Genomic DNA, 21,218 nt, shown 5'->3' with positions numbered 1-21,218 from the left:
TGAGAGAAAGAACTTCTCCTGCACTGCCAAGCCAACACACTCCCAACTCTAGCCTGTGAGGAGCAGCTTTTCATTCTCCATTCACTTCTATGTAGAGACTGCGGAGCAAGTGAGAGGGAATTGTGATGGTATTTTCTGTAACATGGGCACCTGGCTACTTGTTTCACATACTAGTTAACAGCTGGTTAGTGGTGTATCAGCTTTTGCTCACTATTGAGTTACCGGGATTTGAACCCACAATGTACAGGTGAAAGGCTCTATAACCCATTATCCAGTCTCCAGGCCCACCATTTACAGGCAGGTGCACCCAAGAAGCTCCCCTACAACGGAGAAAGTGAAGATAAATATCTGTGAAAGCTGCATCTGGTTATTTCTCCCGGATGGGATTAAAGCCCATTACTCAATATTGAAGCTCAGACTTGCTCTTGGCTTAAGAGGCTCAAAGCACAGCTTTATGAGCAAGACGAGAAGCAGCTATGGCCTGTACGAAGACAAAGCACATGAGCTCCTGGAGTCTTGTCTCACTCACCGTGTGAAGTGTTTGCTGTCTTCATGGACTTGCATTTCAGAGCTTTTAAACTCATTCAGTTCCTTTCGGATGGCAGCCTGCAAAGAGGGGGAAAGAAATCCTTTCAGCTCACCCACACTGTTTATTCCCCCCACCACCACTGATTTACATAGACCCAGGACGTGCTGCATGTACAGATCTGCTTGTGGCTGGTCCGCACCATCTCAATTACTTTTAAGGAATAAAATGAAGGGCACATGTAGTTTTGAAATGGACAGGACTACCCACAGCCTCCATTTCCTCACTATTGAAGAGGGAGCTTGCGGACAGCTATAACCCAAGTGAGGTACTGGAGATCAAACTCAGCAGCTCCCCCATTTTTTCTTCAACAACCCCTCTCAAAGACTCAGGTTAACCCTAAAATACTGGCTAATCCCCAGATGCTTGATACCCTGAGGTATGCCCAGTTCCTAAGGGATGATGGTGCATGGAACTGGACTGAGACTTTCCTGCAGTGATCCTGATCAGGCCAGCCTCAGCCTGCCAAGAACTTCCCCCACTCTTCCCTGGGTCTTCCCAGCATCTGTACCCTGCTTCCTCCTGCTATAGGCTCCTGTCCACTCCTTCAGATCAAAGGTCAGAGCAAAAAGAGGGAGGTTGGGCTGGGAATTGGGAGAAAGCAGCATGGAGCCCAAACAGGCCTTGTGTGTAGAGAACAGGAAACTCTTGGTGTGCTGGTAGCGGGTGGGTGCTCAACAGGATGGGGCTAGGGAGATGGGATGAGTCATTCAGGAGATGGGAGGGAGACCAGGGTCCCACCACATGGAAGAGTTGAAGCAAAAAGAAGAAGAGCAAGTTTACTTTGCTTATATCCCTGAGCATGGGGTATCCAACATGGGGCTCCAAGGGTTGGGAAGAGTGTTCTCCCCATTACCTTGTCAGCGGGTGTGAGTTTTGTCCACGGCTTATCTGCTCTCCGGTCATAGTCCTGAGCATCTGTCACTTCCACATATTCATGAAACCTCAGGATCTTCCTAGCTTGCAGTTCAGCCACTGTAGGCCTTTGACTAAGCTGAAAGCAACAGAAGACAAGTCAGCTTCGACCATACTTGTCACCAGTGTGCATTCTGGCCAAAGACCCCACCATTCAATCTTTTTTGTGCATATAAGAGAGATCACTAGACACTGATGTGGGATGCAAAAAAGCACCCCAGTATGGTCCTTAATGAAGAGTTAATAATTGCCTCATCAGTTAAGTGAGTCTATGGCAGTGTTTAGAGTGTAAAAAGCACACAGGGCCAGGATGGCATTTCAAATGAGAGCTACAGGAACAGATGGAAGGGGGGACCTAGATACAGGAAACTGACCGTGTGGGATACACTCCTAACCTAATTCTAATGCATGATTCCTCCCTACTGCCCCAGGGAATGGCAACATGTACTTAAGTTCCGTATTAATATGCTCTGTAAAAATTCCTTCCCAGCCACAACTGTGGGACGAGTTTAACCCTGTCCCCGTGGGCTAGACCCATCTGGGATCAACAGCTAATCCCGTTGGTATATGGGAGACAGCAGCATTAGAATCTGGGATAGTCTGTCCATTTCACACCCCATTCTGGAAATAGTGTTCACAATTCTCGAACCTGGCTGCCTAAAGTTAGGTTCCTAAATCCACATCTAAGCACCTAAATAGAAGTGGCCTGTTTTTCCCGAGCTGCTGGACACAAATCCCACTGAAGATAACGGCTGCAAGCAGTTGCGGCTCCCATCAGTTTCTCCCAGGCATTTATTTAGGAACTTGATTTCAGGCCACCCAGTTTGAAAACCGTGGCCGCTGCTGTTTTAATGTGGAACTCCGACACTCCAGCGATAGGTGCAGTAGGAATATCTCGACTGACCAGACCGATTCCCAACTTGTTACAGTCAGAGGGCACTCAGGATAACCACAGAGCAGCCTCATGACTCCCCCACCCCTCTATGTTCTCTTAGGTGCTTACTACCGCCACCATCCACAACAGAGCAGAGACGGAAAACACCAAACGGAGCACTGCAGTACCTTTCTGGTGAGGCGGCGTTTAATCTCCCGCTTCTCAGCCTGCCGGTCGGCCTCATTTTTTTCTGGCAAAGGGGGAAAAAAAAGTTTCATTTAAAGCAGTGCCTTGTTGAAAACTACTGTCAAGAGCTGAACACGGAAAACCAGCTTTTCATATCCGTGGACTATCTGCATCTCCTACCATCTGTCTGCAATAACTCCAGGCATGCTGAGAGCACTAGGGTCTGAGTCAGACATCCTTACTCAAACAGTCCATAGACTAAGGATAGCAGAATGGGCCTTACCTCAGGATGGTTCAGTAGCTAACCAGAGCCCTCTCCAGGCTAGCAGAGAACTCTGGGTAAAATTTTCTAAGGCACTGAGTGACTTTGGCTCCTATGGGCCTAAGTTACATTTTATAATAGGTGTTATATTTGGGGGCGAGGGGGAAGGAATTTTCAGTTATGCTAATGATTAAAGAGCAATACAGAGAAGGAAATTTCTGTTGAAAATCATCTCCAAGCTGACATTTTGTTTTCTAGAGTTGATTTTAAGTCTTGTCTCTTGTCACCATTTACACTGTTAACTCTAATTGCATTCATCATGGGCAACGAAGCTAGACAGACCATAGTCACCTGCTGTGTTTTATGCCGTAGCATGATGCAGTGATCTGTGAGTTGCACATATTGCAGTCGAATGTTTACACCCAAGCAAAACAGCTTTTCTTTAAAAATATCATGGGAAGAAATCGTGTGTGTTTCACAATCTTTCGGGTGTAAATTAGTGAACAGGGGCCTTTGAACTGTGCTTGAGTGTTCATACTATTGTCCAAGAAGCTTCAGTCAGGTCAGCGTTTGCTGGTACCCCACAGAAGGGATACAGAACAGTGTATTAACATTAGCTCAGTAAACAGGGGCCTAGAACTCTGCTCTAAAACTGCAGAAGACATACATTCTACCCCTGCACCCCTCTGATGCTACAACTGAGAAACAGGGGAAAAAAGCAGCAATACTTATGTGTTTGGGAGCTGTAGAGCAGTCGTTACTCACGTTGAAGTATGTTCCTTTGCTCCAGCTCTTCTGCTGTTGGTCTCTGACTTAGTCGCCTAAACAAGAGGAGATAAAAACCATTACACTTGCCCAGCCATATTCCTGTAGGACACACAGATGCCAATGCTCATTTGGAAGCAGCAGGGAATAGAGTTAATACGATACTCACTTTAATCATCTTGCTCCTTTTTCTCATTACTGCTCAAACCAGACAATTCTTCCCTCCAACTGCTAACACAGCCTTTCACCCAGACAGCAGAATCCACTAGACTGAACTTGGCCTAAGTGGGTGCTGCTCCCGTGGAGCTGCCTGGGCCAGGCAGCAGTGGTGTAAGGAACACAGGACGGACAAGCTGGTCAAAAGTTGGATGTAAATGGTCTCATAGTATAACTTCTAATGCACCTTTATTTGTTGGGCGCTTCAGATAAGTTAACTTGCACATGTGGGAGGGCTGGTGCGTAGCAGGAAGACAGCCCCCGTGAGGATGTCAGATAAAGCAGGGCACAGCTGCCATGTGTGTCGCATGGAAACAGGTCACTGTTTTTTCCTTCTCCACCCCAAGGAGTGGGGGCACAATTGGGTGGCACAAGCTGACCCCACACTTAGCGCACCTGTAACCAGGGGCCTATCTCCCCTGCCCCCTCGTGCTGTCTGGGTGCAGCAGAACACCCACACTGGCCAGGCTGGTAATGACTGCACAACTGCAGTCTGGAGCGGAGGAAGGTGAGAAGCTGCTGAGGTGGGCCAGTGGTGAGGCAGCAAAGTTGTTCAAGTATCTGGCTGCCTCCTTTCTCTCCGCAGGGGCTGAGGTGAGGAGGAGGAACAGGGAGCAGTGAGTGGAAGCAAAGAAGCCTCTGAAACATTTGGTATTGGCTACTGTCAAACAGGTACTGTGACATCGTATGCAATTCCTGTTTTTAGAATTGCCAGCACAGCAAGGGCTGAAGCAGCCCAGAATCATCATTGCAGTGGAATCCCAACTGGACACGAGGGAATCCAACTCAGCTGTGGACAAGACACTTTGCAGCCCTGCTTTAGTTTACACCCACAGAATTCCCACTCCTCCCCAGGCCAGATTCAGCCCTTGGGTAAGGGAGCTGCACCCTCTAACTTCAGGAAGTGCAGTACCAGCGTCACCCAGGGTCCCACAGAATGCCTACTCACAGCGAGCTAGACGATCTTGCCACTTGCACCTGTTTTCCAAATTACATCTGTCAAGTTGCTCACTTCACTGCTCAATGTGGCTCCTCGAACTTTGTTTTTAACAGCACACTTCAACCCAGGAAATGAGAAGTCTGACAGGCTATGGGGGTAGGAAGAGTTGGCTCTTCCAGCTCAAATGGCTTCCCTCCCGAACAGTGGAAACTGTCCTGCATGAAATGTAAGCTTCTTGTCTTTACATTACTTCAGAGGGAAATGACACACAAGCCTAGCACCCCAGCCCCAACGCAGCAGAGAAAAAGCCTCCTTGTTGCTACATTTCAGGCAAGCAGATTTCTTGGCTCACCCTTAGTTATGCCGAAGACAGAGGATTTTTCTTTTCCTCTGCATTTTGTACCTGATCAATGCTGTCCCAATCTGTTGCCGAATTTCATTCCACTCCTCCTTGCTCTTCCGAGGGAAAGCATTCTTTTCCTCCAGCTCCTGCTGCGTGGCCATGTTGCCCAGTTTCATGGCCAATGTATCTTTCCTCTTCACCTTGTTAGCTAGAGCGCCTGTGGGAAAGGGAAGAAGGGATCCTTGCATGAGTAAAGACAGGAGTGCTCCCACGCTGTAAAAAAGCAGCTGGATCCACAGGCCAGCCCGGCGTCACACACACAATGGTCAAGTACCACAGCTCCTCTGTTGGCAGGAGCTGAATGTCACTAAGGTCATGCAGCTACAGTACAGCCTGCAGCATGGTAAAAGGAGTAACACCATCCTGTCTAGAGAGAGGGAGCTGGAAGGATGTGTGGTTACTATTTTGGTGGCATCCCCTGCTGGAATTTTCCCCATCAGGCAGGGATGTACATGGGCTGGTTGGCAGTTGGGGTATTTGAGGGAGTGTAGGCAGGTGGGAACATAACACAAGAATGGCCATACTGGGTCAGACCAATGGTCCATCTAGCCCAGTATCCTGTGTTCTGACAGTGGCTGGTGCCAGATGCTTCATAGGGAATGAACAGAACAGGGCAATTATCAAGTGATACATCCTTTGTTGTCCAGTCCCAGCTTCTGGCAGTCAGAGGCTTAGGGACACCCAGAGCATGGTGTTGCATCTCTGACCATCTTGGTTAATAGCCATTGATGGACTGATCTTCCATGAACATATCTAACTTTTTTTTTTTTTAAACCCAGTTATACTTTTGGCCTTCAGAATATCCACTGGCAACAAGTTCCACAGGTTGACTGTGTGTTGTGTGAAGAGGTGCTTCTTTATGTTTGTTTTATACCTGCTGCCTATTAATTTCATTGGGTGACCCCTGGTTCTTGTGTTAAGTGAAGGGCTAAACAACACTTCCCTATTCACTTTCTCCACACCATTCGTGATTTTATAGACCTCTATCATTTCCCCTCCCCTGGCTTAGTTGTCTCTTTTCTAAAGTGGCCTGCACCAATCTCTTGTCATATAGAAGCTGTTCCACTCCCTTAAATCATTTTTGTTGCCTTTCTCTGTACCTTTTCCAATTCCAAATTGTATCTTTTTTGAGAAGGGGCAACCAGAACTGCACACAGTACTCAAGGTGTGGGCATACCATAAATTAGTGGGATTATGGTATTTTCTGTCTTGTTATCTATCCCTTTCTTAATGGTTCCTGACATTGTTAGCTTTTTTGACTGCCGCTGCACATTGAGTGGATGTTTTCAGAAAAGTCACGATGACTCCAAGAACTCTTTGAGTGGTAACAGTCCTCATCATTTTGTATGGACAGTTGGGATTATGTTTTCCAGGGTGCATTACTTCCCCCATTGTGGATAAGTAGCCTGCGAGGAAGCAAAGAGGCTAACACTTTGGGACACTGTACGGACCAGACTTTTGGTGTGGCTCTTGACGTGGCTAAGTGCAGTTGTGTGTGTAGGAGTAAAGCTGGCCTCCCAACGGTGAAACCTTACTGTTATGGCTTTCATCATCCTCTTCATCTTCCTCATCCTTATACAGGATGGGTCCCTCCGAGTCCGAATCACTCGTCCCCTCCTCTTCCTCCTGCAGGGGCTGTGGCATTAGCCTAGGAATGATTGTGACAGATGGTGCATCTCCAATGTAAACGTGAGGACCTGAACTCTGTTCGCCCTCCTGGTCTGCTTCCTCCTCCTCTTCATCATCATCTGGACTAACAAAACGCGCACAATTATTATTGATTTTAAAAATGACAATGATTCACTTTGAGGTCAGGGATTTGTTCCATCCCCAGCCCCAGCGACAATTTAAACTGAAGCCTCTCTATGGAAGGCAGGTCACAAGCGCTGTAACCCCTTCCTAGTCAGTGGCTGTTTGCCTGCGGCTGCTGCCCCCCTTTTACCCCCACACTCTTTCATGGAAGCCCTGCTGAACTACGAGCAAGAGTACTTAGATTTCCTTACCCTCCTGTGGCACCTTCCCTCCAGGGATGTCAACGTTGCTTTAAACATTCATGAATTGCAGCAACTGAGACAGAGATTGCGGGTGGGATTTTCAAATGAATTTACGGGAGTTAGGGGGTTAAAGAGCCCAAGTCAAGAAGCTTCCTTCGGTGCTTTGTGGCAAGTCCAAAACAGTGGCAGGTTGAAGGAGCTCTGCTCAAAGGCCCGTGCTACAATCCCTGCCTCATCCCTCCTTCCTGAAGAGTCGGAAGGACTCCGGGCTCAGCAAGCACCAATTCAAGGAGATGCATGAGATGTCTGAGGCACTTGGGGCTAACCCCGTCACCCTCTATCACCAGCCAACCCCATTTGGGGTTTCAGGGTTCAAACCTGCTGCCAAACCCAAGCAGAGTGTGTGTGGGGGGGTGGGGAGATGGGAATGACCACATCAAATTCCAAGCAGTCTCTCTAGGCCAGGGGTGGGCAAACTTTTTGGCCCGAGGGACACATCTGGGTGTGGAAATTGCATTCAGGGCCATGAATGTAGGGCTGGGGCAGGGGGTTGGGGTGCAGGAGGGCACTCAGGGCAGGAGGTTGGGGTGTGAGGTGCAGGAGGGATTCGGGCTGCGGGCTCCAGCCCAGCACCGCTTACCTGGTGTGGCTCTGGGGTGGCAGCAGTGTGCAGCGGGGCTGAGACAGGCTCCCTGCCTGCCTTGGCCCCGCGCCACTCCTGAAAGCGGCCGGCACCATGTCTCTGCTGCCCCTAGGAGAGGGGCAGAGGGCTCCGCGCACTGCCCTCACCTATGGGTTCCACACCCGAAGCTCCCATCGGCCGGGAACAGGGAACCGCGGTCAATGGGAGCTTCGGGTGTGGAACCCAAAGGTGAAGGAAGCACGGGGAGCCTTCTGCCCCTGACCCCCATCCCGGGCCGCAGGGACATGGTGCCGGCCATGCCATGGGGGTGGCAATCCCATGGGCCGGATCCAAAGCCCTGAGGGGCCAGATCCAGCCCATGGCCCGTAGTTTGCCCACCCCTGCTCTAGGTCATCAGAAGCAGGTCATGGCTGAATGAAGAAACTGAGGATCTCACTTTGTCTCGTCAGTGCAATTAAATACCTAGATTCCTCTGAACTGTTTTTGCTTTTCCTGCCTAGCGTACCAAGGTGATCATCATTTCTCCAAACACTCAATTCCCGTGGCACTTTCCACAATCATAGGTCTTGCTCTAGGACATGGAGCACAGCGTTCCCACACCACAGTGCCAGGCTGCTATGTGCCCGGCTATCCCCCTACTCGTCAGTGCTCCTGCATGCACAGAATCTGCACTCACACTTTCAGCATCTCGATGGTGACCGGCAGCGACCTGGCCCGGCCCAGGGTGCTGTTGTCCTCGTAGGGGCTGTCACTTTCGAAGAGCAGCGAGTGAGCCCTGTGCGACCCCTCTGCAGGTGGGGTAACTGGCAGGGGGCTCGTCAGCGCCTGCTGGATCCGGATGTGCAGTGGGATTTGGAGCAGCCGCATTGGCAAGTGAGGTTCTCCGAACCCCTGCTCTGCCGCCCACTTGGGCACTTCCAGTGACCTGAGATCTTCCTGTGCAGGGGTCTCCTTGGGCAGTTCCAGGGAGAACTGGGGTTCCGTCACAGGGCTGGAGGCAGGCAGGGGCGTGCGCGGGGGCTCGGGAGGTATGTGGCTGGGCAATGGCGGAGAAGGCGACGGTGGCGGGTGAGACACGGTGATATGCACTGGTATCGATGCGGGACGAGTAGCTGTCACTACCCTATCACTTGGTGGTTTCGAGGCAGCAGTTGACTCCAGTGAGGGTGCCATGTTAGATGGAATGCCTCTCTTGGGTGGTAGGGGCGGGGAAGGCTTTGTTAAGCCCATACTACTGTTCACTGCTTGAGACAGTTCAGCTGGAAAAGAAGAGAGATCCCACATTTTATTAGGGCTTTGCCATAGTGCTGGACCCTCACTCATCCACTGGCTGAGCACTGAAAGCACTCAGGAGGCTACAGGATCCAGTGGTTAGAAGCAGACAGATTCTGACCCACTGAGACCTTGATCAGTTCATATGACCTCCTGCAGTCTCAGCTGCTTGCTTCCTAAAGCCAGATGCCAGAGGTAACTGGGCAGGGTGGATAAAAATCAATGATTTTTTTAAAAAAAAATTTTAAAATCAGATTTTTTTATTTAATTTTTTTTTTTTTTATAAAATGCTTTTTGAGGAAAACACACCTATCTAAAGATAGTTTTAATTAAGATACATTATAGCTCAAAGATATTTCATCATGGAACAGGGATTATAAATTCTAATTCTATAGTATGAGACAATACATTCATGTAATGTTTAAGAAAAGTTTTGTAAATGTGTTCCAATAGTTCATGGATTAGGGACCCAATCTTATGGAGCTCCAGGGGCTTCTGTAGAAATTATTTAGGTTAATCTTTCTACCTACCCAATGGGACTCAGTACTCAGTCTAGAAGATACCATCAGAGATGCTTAGTTTTGCAGTTCTCAAACTGAGAATTTGTGTCTCCAAAGGTAACATGCTTGTTAACAGCAAAAAGGTTTTTTTAAATAAATAAATATAAAGAGGTGAGAAACAACAGACCTCAACTCTTTATTGTCCCTCAGCAAATTTGTGTACACAGAGTCAATTTCTTACCTCTCTAAAAGTGCAAAGTTTTAAAAAGTTCAACGAATAGAAGATTGTTGGGGGCGGAATAGATCTGGACAAGAAGTCTGGAGATAAATGTGAGAAGCGAGGACATATGCTTTTTTGTTAAACTATTATATGTTTGCTGTTGAAGAAAAAAATCCAGAATACTTAACACTGTTGTTTTAGTTAACTAAAACAATTTAAATGTTTGTCTAGTGATGTTCTCTTCCTAATACAGTATGGCAAGAAAATCCTCCAAATAGTAATGATTAATCTGTTGAATTGGAGATAGTTCACCTCCCAATGACTTCATAAATATCTGTTTCAATTACCTCTGGTAAATGAAATAACCAAACAATAATTCATTTTCTGATATAGATGTAAAACTAATCTGAAAAGTTTTCAAAATAAATCACTTTAAAAATGTATAGTGTGTACCTTCTAAAGATGAAACCTACATCTATCTCTGAGTTGTGAAGAATATGTATTAAGGTTATAACCACCAACAAGAATGCACTTTTATGGAGAAAACCATGATTAAATCGAGTCTTCCTGACTAGTGATTTAAATCAAATTCACCCTGTAACTGGGTGGCAAAGCTTCTCACTTGCTCTTCTAGCTACTAAGGTACGAAGTCAGGACAGCAGCCAAGAGTGAGCAGGCTGGAAGAGCTCCTGCTTGTCTTGCTGCTTTGCATGGAAGGTTGGCTTGGCGAGAGTGCAACAGGAGGGCCAGCTCCAGGAACGGCAGCATTCCTTGGGCAGGTGCAGGACATGCGGATCAGTATGCTGCTCACTTAGCAAAGGAATGAATGCAACCAGGGCACTTTGTGCCTACATTTACAGCCATCACCCAAAAATGGAATTTGATATAACATCCCCAACAAAACCCTGGACTTAAAGCTTTTCCTTTCATACAACACTTTTAGAGTATTGCTATTTGAAGACAAAAGTCGGTGGGACTGAAACGCTAACATGCTCACACTCAGTTTAGCTGTCAGAGCTAGCCACAGAGAACATTACTGCTAGCCACTCCTCTCCAACATGAAAGTGCTTTCCCTATTCTACGTGGACTAAACGCTGGGTCACCATAAATCCTGTTACCAGCTTACCCCTCATCTATGGTTCTACTGTGGTCACTAGTATCTAAGGCAGAGCTGACATCATAAATCATCATGGGTCCAGAGGGGTTTATAGGACCCATAAAATCTACAGCTTGGAAAGTCCCTTCCCGATTTGTGGGGCAGGCCTGAATTTAACGCAGGGGTCTGTGCTGTTTGATGCTGATCCAGGAGAGAATGATGAGAACAATGTGACTAGGGGAAGAGGGCTGGGGCCCAAATGTAATGTAATGTATCCCATCCAGAAAATATAGTCTTCAGTAGTGGCTCCCAAAATTGGAGACCTCACACTTGGTATATCACTTCCGTCCTACAGGAGAACACCCAGTGTTTAAAAAGGACATTGGACTCTTGCTGCAGTGCAGAGCCCTGCAGGGGACTAGTGCAGAGCCCTGCAGTGGGACTGGTATCCCGTGGGTCCCTTGGGACCCACTGCCATAATAGTGGGAGTAGGTGGGAGTGGGATTAAAAAAATCATGCACTGGGCTCTTCAGCAGTGGCTTTTTGGCCTTTAATATTTATGCAGTAGCAGCTTCTAAGGGTTGAAAGGTCAATTTTCCTCCTACCAAACTGCTTGGAAAACGTCAGTTTTCTTCCATGTCTGCTTGTTTTCACCACCACAATCACATCTGTATCAACACATTCCCCAGATCTGAAACAAGAGCTCCTAGTCCAGTGGTGCTGCAGAACCACAAATGGCAGCAAGAGATGAGGAGATTGTGCTTTCTGGGAAGACTGCAGTAATACAGAGGTGGACGCATTTTTCAGATGTTTCGAATACACAGACTTTTCCCTTACAGATTAAGGCCAGGATCCTGTCTAGTGCTGAGTGTCCTCAGCTCCCACTGGCTTCTGCTTTCAGTGCTACTCAAAGCCAGATAGGATCAGCCCTAAGAGGTCATGTTTGGGAACTAAGAGCCTGATTCTGAGAGGAGCCAAGTAGCCAGCACCTCCCATAAACGGGCGTTAGAAAAGCAGAGCACGCACAGGACTAGGCCCTACTGCAAGTGTCCTGTGAATCCAATCTGTCTCCGGTCATGGGTAAGGCAAAGGGGTCTTTCTCACTGGGCTAAAAATTAGTTTCACTGAACCCAGGACAGTACAAACTCCTCTGACCCAACACAGAAGCCAACATATTACTCTAGTAAAGGCTAAACTAGCCACTTTGGTGTGAACAACAGCTGCCCCTGTACCTGGCATGGCCTTGACAGAATCCATGCATACACTGTGAACTACTGTTGTGTACAAGTTAAGTTATGTGAAAGTTAGCATTTCCTGAGCCTATCCTGCCATGAAGTCTCATTTAAGAGGCCAGCAGCATAGGAGCCTAACGTACGGAATGAGGAAGCAGAGATGAAAGAGACGGGTTATGTTAGCCATGGTCACTTTTTTCCAGTGCGGGGCTGTTCCCTTCCATTTTGTGCTCTGTTACCTAATTTTTATTCTGTCAGTCAATGGGGCTTTCACCACTTCCTTTGGGAGCCTATTCCCCAATCTCACCATTGGGTAACACTTCTAGACATTCAGGCTGTATATTCCTTTGCCTAATTCAAATCCATTGTTCCTAGTTATACCTTTACTATCTGTTAAATATTTTCTTCCCCTCCTTGGTGTTTACACCATCCAAATACACGTCCCTTCAATTTCACTCGTTAGTGAAACTATGCAGGTTTGATACTGCAAAAAGACCAACTCCAATCTTGCTTTCAATACTTTTGTATCAGAAACAGCATTGTGTTGAGTATTTAAATGTAGGTCTGTACAGAGCACAATTGTGAAATCGGTCCCTGTTTGAATGGGGATTCTCAACAGGCAAAGCAAGCAAAACAGGTGCAGAGCTCTTCAGCTCTACTTACATGTAACTCCTCACTCCCTCCACACCCTCTGCCATAGGTGTCTAAGGCCCTACCCTGGAGATAGCAGCAGTATGACACTTTGCTGTCTTTCATTATATTTTTTTCTCAGCACTACCTGCAATTAATGCTGATGCATTTCAAATACCACCCATGTTGTGTGCAAGCAGCTTAAGCAAGCAAAGAAGGTATTCCTTGCGTGCACAACAGGAATGGTCAGACTAGTTTTATTATCTGGCAAACAGCAGTTTAATACCATGCAAAGTTCAACTGTAAAACCTGCTAGAGCAGAGCGCATCCCAGAGCAGAAAAACTAAATTATTTGGTTCATATTTATTTTTTAGTCTGGAGAAGTAGCATTATTTGCTTGTGGAAACGAAAACACTGATCTAAGCCTACTGCAAGCAGGTCCTGCGCCGGCTTTCTCGACACAGCTCTGCCAATGCCTCCCAAACAAGATCTGCACAAGCCCAGCCGCCACTATGGATGGATTCATTTCACAGCTCTGCCCATACATCTCAGTCCTGATCTGTGGCACTCCCTGCTACTCCTGTCCAAAGACTAGCTGTGCAGTGCGTTGTCCTTTAACTGCTTCATTCAGTCCACTTAACACATTTCACTTGTGACTTACTCAAGATTTAACCAAGGCATCTAAGAGACCAATACGTAATATTGGGCTAACTGCATGACAAGAAACTCCCCCCAACATGTTCTGTTAAAACAGGTTTGGAAACAGATGCATTTAATTCTTTACTTAACCAGCACTGGGAAGAATCAGCTCTTAATTTACGTTTTAGTGCGATACGATTTGCCAGATGGGCAGCCCTGCAGCCTGAATTTCTCAGTTTATCCATAGCAGCAAGGGGGGCATGCTTCCCCAACATCCCTGCCTTGCCAATGCACTTTGAGGAAGCACCTCAAGAAGCAAGGGGGCAGTTCAGACTCCATGGTCCACTCCGAGTCCTTTGCCTTGCTGCTGCAACTGGCAGCAAGGGCACTGATCCATGCCAAATACCACAGTAGTTTGTCATGTGGATATTTCCCACTGGGACTTACCAGTTCATTAGGACACCAAACAGCTGTAACCATCAACTTCCACTGACCATATAAACTGGTGATTTAGAGGTGAAAGCCTTCTAACACCCACTAATGACAGGTTTCAGAGTAACAGCCGTGTTAGTCTGTATTCGCAAAAAGAAAAGGAGGACTTGTGGCACCTTAGAGACTAACCAATTTATTTGAGCATAAGCTTTCGTGAGCTACAGCTCACTTCATCGGATGCATACTGTGGAAAGTGTAGAAGATCTTTTTATACACACAAAGCATGAAAAAATACCTCCCCCACCTCACTCTCCTGCTGGTAATAGCTTATCTAAAGTGACCACTCTCCTTACAATGTGTATGATAATCAAGGTGGGCCATTTCCAGCACAAATCCAGGGTTTAACAAGAACATCGTGGGGGGGGGGGGGGGGGGAGAGTAGGAAAAAACAAGGGGAAATAGGTTACCTTGCATAATGACTTAGTTGGGGGCTGAAGGTGACGGCTAGTGGCATTCTGTTATTTTCTTTGTTAGGCCTAACTACTACAGGACAGGCCTAACAAAGAAAATAACAGAACGCCACTAGCCGTCACCTTCAGCCCCCAACTAAAACCCCTCCAACGCATTATTAAGGATCTACAACCTATCCTGAAGGATGACCCAACACACTCACAAATCTTGGGAGACAGGCCAGTCCTTGCCTACAGACAGCCCCCCAACCTGAAGCAAATACTCACCAGCAACCACATACCACACAACAGAACCACTAACCCAGGAACCTATCCTTGCAACAAAGCCCATTGCCAACTGTGCCCACATATCTATTCAGGAGACACCATCACAGGGCCTAATAACATCAGCCACACTATCAGAGGCTCGTTCACCTGCACATCCACCAATGTGATATATGCCACCGTGTGCCAGCAACGCCCCTCTGCCATGTACATTGGTCAAACTGGACAGTCTCTACGTAAAAGAATAAATGGACACAAATCAGATGTCAAGAATTATAACATTCATAAACCAGTTGGAGAACACTTCAACCTCCCTGGTCACTCAATTTCAGACCTAAGAGTCGCAATTCTCCAACAAAAAAACTTCAAATCCAGACTCCAGTGAGAGACTGTTGAATTGGAATTCATTTGCAAATTGGATACAATTAATTTAGGCTTGAATAGAGACTGGGAGTGGCTAAGTCATTATGCAAGGTAACCTATTTCCCCTTGTTTTTGCCTACTCTCCCCCCCCCCTCCCCCCCAATGTTCTTGTTAAACCCTGGATTTGTGCTGGAAATGGCCCACCTTGATTATCATACACATTGTAAGGAGAGTGGTCACTTTAAATAAGCTATTACCAGCAGGAGAGTGAGGTGGGGGGAGGTATTTTTTCATGCTTTGTGTGTATAAAAAGATCTTCTACACTTTCCACAGTATGCATCCGATGAAGTGAGCTGTAGCTCACGAAAGCTTATGCTCAAATAAATTGGTTAGTCTCTAAGGTGCCACAAGTACTCCTTTTCTTTTTGCGAACACCCACTAATCCCAAGCCTTCCAGTCCAGCACAGCTGATAAATTCCCGCATTGGTGGAAGATTAAAGACACTTTATAACAATAGTGATTTTTAATCTCAATCACTACCCTTAACAGAAAAACTAGAGACTGCCTCCCTTGATCAGCTGCTGGATACATCTGTGCTAGGCAGATCGTTCAATTTGTAGTGCCTCTTGAAAGTAATTAATGTTTGCCCTGTGCTGATGGAACCAGCATCAACAGAGCTCATCCAGTTTCCACGCCTGTCCAGTGGTCAAGCTTTGAAGATCCTCGATCAGCTCACAGACATTCGAGACATGATACTGTATGAACACAGCAACACAAATCTTCCCTTCCAAACAGAGTTTGCAATCTCAAAGAACAAAAGAGCATCTTAGGTCTGACTGACAGCCAGTTGCAAAGACGACGACACTTACCTATTAAAGGGTTGCTATTTCTGTTCACAGGCTTCGGGGGCGGGATGGGGGGCTGTTTGGCGGGCACCACGCTGGTTGTACTTGTGGCAGCAGTAGTGTTAGTGCTGGCAAGAGCAGGGGGCACAGTCCTGGGGGCTGGGCAAGGGGCGACTGTGGAACTGACCGTCTTGGATATGCTGGTGGCGGCAGTAACAGTAGAGGAGGATGCAGTCCTTGTGGTGCGGCTGGCAGGGGCGGGATCCCTCACCTGCACATCACTTGCCTCCTGAGAAGAGGACAAGGGTCTTTTCGGAGGAAGCAAAGGCTGTTTGGGTGCTTGCGGCTCATGAGGAGGCTCCATTTCTGAACTGGGATTGCTACTGGATGAGCCTGCAAAGTGAAACACAAAACAAGTGCTCAGAGAGATTGGTGAATGAGGGGACCCAAGAGAAGAGAGACTTCAAAACGGATATTTCTTTGTGAGAAACTGAAGCAAGCCTGATTTCCTACCTAGTCTTTTATTTGGTTCCTCAACTGGAATAGACTTTCTAAGACTTGACTTCTTCTCAACTTCTTCCTCCAAGTTTGACACCCCAGAACCACCAATGGGGACTGTATGCCCATTCTTCAATGCAGTATGGCTGAGTTTGTCTGGTTCCTCTCCATCTGTGAGGGGGTGGGGAATGAACAGAAAACCATCAGAAAAGGCAAAGGATACTGAATACTTAGTCCTGCCATGAGAGCAGGGGACTGGACTAGATGACCTCTCAAGGTCCCTTCCAGTCCTATGATTCTATGATCTGAAGTCTGAGAAGGTACACACCTATCAATAGGCAGTGAACTGGCAATAGATTGCTAATGACTGTATTTAAAAATCTGCAAGTATCCACAACACTCCTTTTACTTCTGGAATATCTGGTCCTAGAATTACTTTCTGCATAAAATTGCACATGGTAACATCAGCACCAAGTTAGTTTGGAGCTCTTGATTTCAACAACGTGCTAAAAGACAGTATAGGGCCTAATCTCCTGTAACTCTAGTGTGTAGTATCATTTATTCCAACAATCTGTTTATTCCCCCATCAGTCTCCTACACAATGGACTCATTTACAAAGGAATATATTTACAAGATTCAAAGATAGGATGGCCTTCAAGGCCAGCACTATCCCATGATCAGCAGTCCAGGACTAGTTGCAATCAAGCTCTGGGCAGCCTTCTATGTCAGCTTACTTTAAGGGCTTTCTAATAAACCCCTGTACTCTGCTACGTTACAGAACTCAAAATGCTGGCCAGGTTTCCACTGTATGTACAATAGATTTGTTCTGACGACAAGATTCAGTCAGTGTTCCCAGGGCACTGATACCTTCCATATTGGTTTGTACATGGCGTTCCTGCAGCATTTGCCCTGGAGAATGATGAGCAGCCCGAAACACTTGAACAATGGGGAAGAAGAGTTTCCTTAAACAAAGTCCCATCTCGCCTACCTTCCTTTTTGATTGAGGTCCAGCACGTGTTTCCAACCCTTCGTCAACCTTAAAACTTACTACCTCTTACCATGTCTCCTAAAGCAGTGTTCTCTCAACTCTGAAAGTTGAGCATTTCTTCAGGAAAACAAAGCCAGCCACACACCCCTTCAGCCCTGCCATATAGTATTACAGAAGCTCTCCCCACTGACATAGCGCTGTGCACACAATCGCTTGTGTAGGTGGAATTTATGTCACTCCAGGGGGTGATTTATTCACACCTGAGTGACATAAATTTTGCTGACATAAGTTGTAGTGTAGACATAGCCTTAGTTGTCACCTTGATGGGACACATTTTTTCCACTCTCAGCTATTGTTTCAAGCACTCTGAGAACTCAGGCAGATGTTGCTGTGTTCGTTAAATTTGCTTAAGCTTGGTCTACACTTAAAAGTTAGGTTGACATAGCTACGGTCCTTCACACCCCTGAGCACTGTAGTTAAGACAACCTAACCCCCAGCGTAGGCATGGCTAAATCAATGGAAGAATTCTTCCGTCAACCTAGCCACCGCTGCTCAGAGGTGGATTACCTATGCTGATGGAGAAACCTTTTCCGTCTTTGTAGGAATGGTCTGCAGTATGGCACGACAGCAGCATAGCTGTGCCACTGCTGCACCAGTAGCATAGACATGGCCTTAGTGTTTTTATTGTTTTCTTCGCAAACATGAGACTTTAATTTTAAAACTGAAGCCAGGACTCTGGAGGACGATCCAGAGGGCCATCTGACTAGTCCTTCATTCCCTCCATACGAGTTCCCTCACGCAGGGAAACACTGCTCTAAAATCTGTCAATCTGCCTATCATCTCCCTCAGACAGTTCCCTAGATATTACACCCCCCTGCCCCTCCTCAGCTATTCCAACTCTCTCCTAATGCCTTCCCATATTCTCCAGGCTCCGGCATTTACAGAATGCTGCTGCTGGCTTTCTCATTCCCTCACCCCCAGCCATTTCAATTCCAGAGGCTTTCCATAATCTAATTCAAAACGGTCGTCTTTGCTTTTAAAGCCCTCCATGAGCTTGGGCCAGCCTGCCTCAAGGACTTTGTTTGCTGCCCTTGCTCATCTGGCACTCACTCCCTATGTCCCCACTGTGGATAAACCACTTTGTCTACACCTCTTCCCCACACAGCCCTCCTGTATCTGCCACAACTCCACCTATCTTCACATCCCATCTGAACACATCTTCGCTACCCTGGCCAGCTGCTCTGCTTTATTTATGTTACAATTTAGAGTTTTGCCTGCACTGTTTGCAATTTGTAAGGTGAATACTAGACACAAGGCAGCTGCGTAGAACTGAATAAAGGACAGCAAAGAAGTTTATTAAAATGAGCCACTAAGACCTGACTGTCAGAACCCAGGAGCCAGCAGAGTGCATGCAAGTGGATAAAAACGCTCTTCTCTCCAGAACACTTACCTTTCAGAAAATACACTGATTATCTGAGAGCAGGATTTAAAAGTGCGATCAATTGTAGAAACCTTCCACTGACTTGCAACAAAAATATTAAAGAGTCCATCTCTAATTTCTGTAATTTAAAAACCTATCCACCTGACAGTGCTCGCCTGGTCCCACACTTTATTTCTGGCACTTTGTTTAATCTTATTGTAACTGTCTCCTCCACTTCCTAACCCAGGTCATGTGACTGCTGCCAAAACACAAAATTCTATATCTTACCAACACTCCTGCATGCCACCCCCTTGTTACACCTCAGAACACTCCCCATCTGCCATCTCTCTCTCAGGAAATTTATATCAAGCCTATGTTTTCGCTTCCTCAGTTTCATCCCATGACCTCTCATTACACACCTTTGAACACACAAAATTCCTCCCTTAACTTGGTGTTTACAAGGTTCAAATACTCATGGACTACTTCAGTCATATTTCACCCCATTTCGCTAATGTTTTAATCATTTTTGCTGCTTTTCCTACAGTTTGGCTACAATTTTCTGATAAGGAGGAGCCCAGAAATGAATGCACACATTACAGGCCTGTCTCAGAGGCATGTAAAAGACATCTATCAGCTCCTTGATGGAATGCCTCTACACAAGCAACTCAAAAGCCGTACTGAATTTTTGTTTTCTTTCATTTGGCCTTGCAGCCCTAGAAACAAATCAAATTCAACATTATAGATAGCCTATTTTTCACTGGGGCTAGAATATAAACTGAAACATGATCAGAACAACCTGGAGATTACAGTGAGCATGAATGTGAAGGAGAGGAACATAGAGGGATGATACCAAAGGCCAGGCAGAGATACAAATATGACAAACTCGACAGGAAGTGACACAGAATTTCCTTGCCAGCAGCAGACAGGAAGATGCATAAGAACACGGAATGCTTATCTCAGGAATTTCTTCCTCCTTACACTGCTTTCCTAGCTAGGTGCAGGAGCCAGACAGGGAGCGTGTGCAAAGGACAGACAAGGGATGGGAGGTCATGTTTAGCAAACAGCCTTTAACTTATTTTATTTTTTAAAGGTACAATAACAAGGATGGGATTATGTCAGCAGCAGACCAGCTACACAGAACACAGATAGGCGGATGACAGGTTCATTTCCAAACTCACCCTGCTCAGGGTCTTCCAACAGAACCCCTCTTTTAACCAGCTCCTCTCTTGGCTTTCGCATAGAAATCTTTCGTTCTAAAACTGATATTAAATTGAGAAAAAGCACTCAGAAAACAGGGCAAGGGGAGGGTTTCAAAAGAATTGTTTTTAAATGTATTGGCTCTGTGGATGAAACAAAAATGGTTCAAGTTGCTGCATTTTGCATGAAGGAAGAAGAGGGAGGGGGTTAAAAAGTAACCTATATGGGGCCTGTATTCACACACCAGAATATAGTGCTAGAGCAGTGAACAGTCATTCCTCCAGCCTAAGCCTCGTTGGAGAAGTTCCTTTCAACAAAGGAATCTTATATCTTCAACACTCTTCAGAATATTGTTTTCTACAGTTAAAAGGTCTTTAAGCGGTGGTTTTAAGGAGCCAAGTAGCTGAGGCCTCTGATCAGTGAATTTGTTGTTCCATCACTGGCAAAGAATTAAGCTTTGATCCCAGTCATACCAGCACTTGGACACAAGGCTTCAGCCAGCCTCTGCAGCTCACCCATAGCTGCTACTGCTCTGATGGCTAATAGCAAAGGATGAAACAACTTGGCATGAGCTTCCCCAGTGGGAAAAAGTGTTTAAACCAAAGTTCAAGACCAGCACCAAGCCCGATGCTTTACCTTCTGAAGTCTCCTTGAATTTGTCACTGCTTTTCTTTTTCCTCCACTTCCAAGGTTTGAAGATCTTGCCAAAGCCTGAGAACTTGCTTTTCCTCTTGGTGGGGGGCGTGGTGTCTCCAGATTCCAGAACATCAGCCCCCATCCCCATGTCAGATGGCGGATGATCCACTTCCTCAGCTACACAGAAAGAAAAAGCAAAGTCACGGGTCTGTTCCAGTGAGGTCCCTCCTTTCCCACCCAGTCAGTCCCTGCCAACCCACCTGTGGATATCGGGAAAGTGCTAAGCAGTGAGTGATGCAAATTCATGCAGAGGAGATAGCAAGACTCCATGCCTTCACATAACCAGTCAGTACCGAACAGGAGTAGGGAAGTTTTCAGTGAAGCCAAGTGAAGTTTTCAGTGCTAACAGGCTAAAGACATACTGTGATGTGTTAAAAATCCCTCAAGTGTAACTGTGACTTAGTTAATATTTGTACAGTGCTATAATTTAGCCCTAGGAGCACAAACAAAAAGCTTTACTGCAGTCTCTTGATCTCAGCTGGAAGCAACTGCTCCGGACACAAGTAGTTACATGAATAAAATACCTTCTGTACTATAAACTTCCATGACTGTATTTAGACAACCTACTGAAGTTCTCAGCCCAGCTCAACGGTTGTATACCATAGAACTAAGCCAGTCTGATTTCCACTCCCCACCCCCAAAACAAGCTAACAGTACCGGGCCAAGAGTAAC

The 21,218-nt window shown here is 46.5% G+C and overlaps 1 protein-coding gene across 7 annotated transcripts in view; it reads right to left on the bottom strand.

The window, feature by feature from the left end:
* Positions 1-21,218, bottom strand: part of PHACTR4 (phosphatase and actin regulator 4) — a 102,862-nt gene that overhangs the window by 1,966 nt on the left and 79,678 nt on the right. For 6 of the 7 annotated variants that reach the window (XM_048825817.2, XM_048825822.2, XM_048825818.2 and 3 more), the window contains 11 exons: positions 20,487-20,663; positions 19,832-19,912; positions 16,261-16,416; positions 15,772-16,140; positions 8,461-9,043; positions 6,683-6,900; positions 5,148-5,304; positions 3,589-3,644; positions 2,564-2,625; positions 1,443-1,580; positions 530-606 (listed from right to left, as the gene is read on the bottom strand). In XM_048825817.2, coding sequence (XP_048681774.1) covers positions 530-606; positions 1,443-1,580; positions 2,564-2,625; positions 3,589-3,644; positions 5,148-5,304; positions 6,683-6,900; positions 8,461-9,043; positions 15,772-16,140; positions 16,261-16,416; positions 19,832-19,912; positions 20,487-20,663 — 2,074 coding nt within the window. Of the gene's footprint in view, positions 1-529; positions 607-1,442; positions 1,581-2,563; positions 2,626-3,588; positions 3,645-5,147; positions 5,305-6,682; positions 6,901-8,460; positions 9,044-15,771; positions 16,141-16,260; positions 16,417-19,831; positions 19,913-20,486; positions 20,664-21,218 lie in introns of those variants that run through there. The other variant, XM_075121406.1, reaches the window with a different exon arrangement.

The sequence above is a fragment of the Caretta caretta genome, chromosome 19 (genome assembly GCF_965140235.1).
Source record: "Caretta caretta isolate rCarCar2 chromosome 19, rCarCar1.hap1, whole genome shotgun sequence".
In the NCBI taxonomy this organism is placed as follows: domain Eukaryota; kingdom Metazoa; phylum Chordata; order Testudines; family Cheloniidae; genus Caretta; species Caretta caretta.
This window is presented reverse-complemented; position numbering and strand designations above follow the sequence as displayed.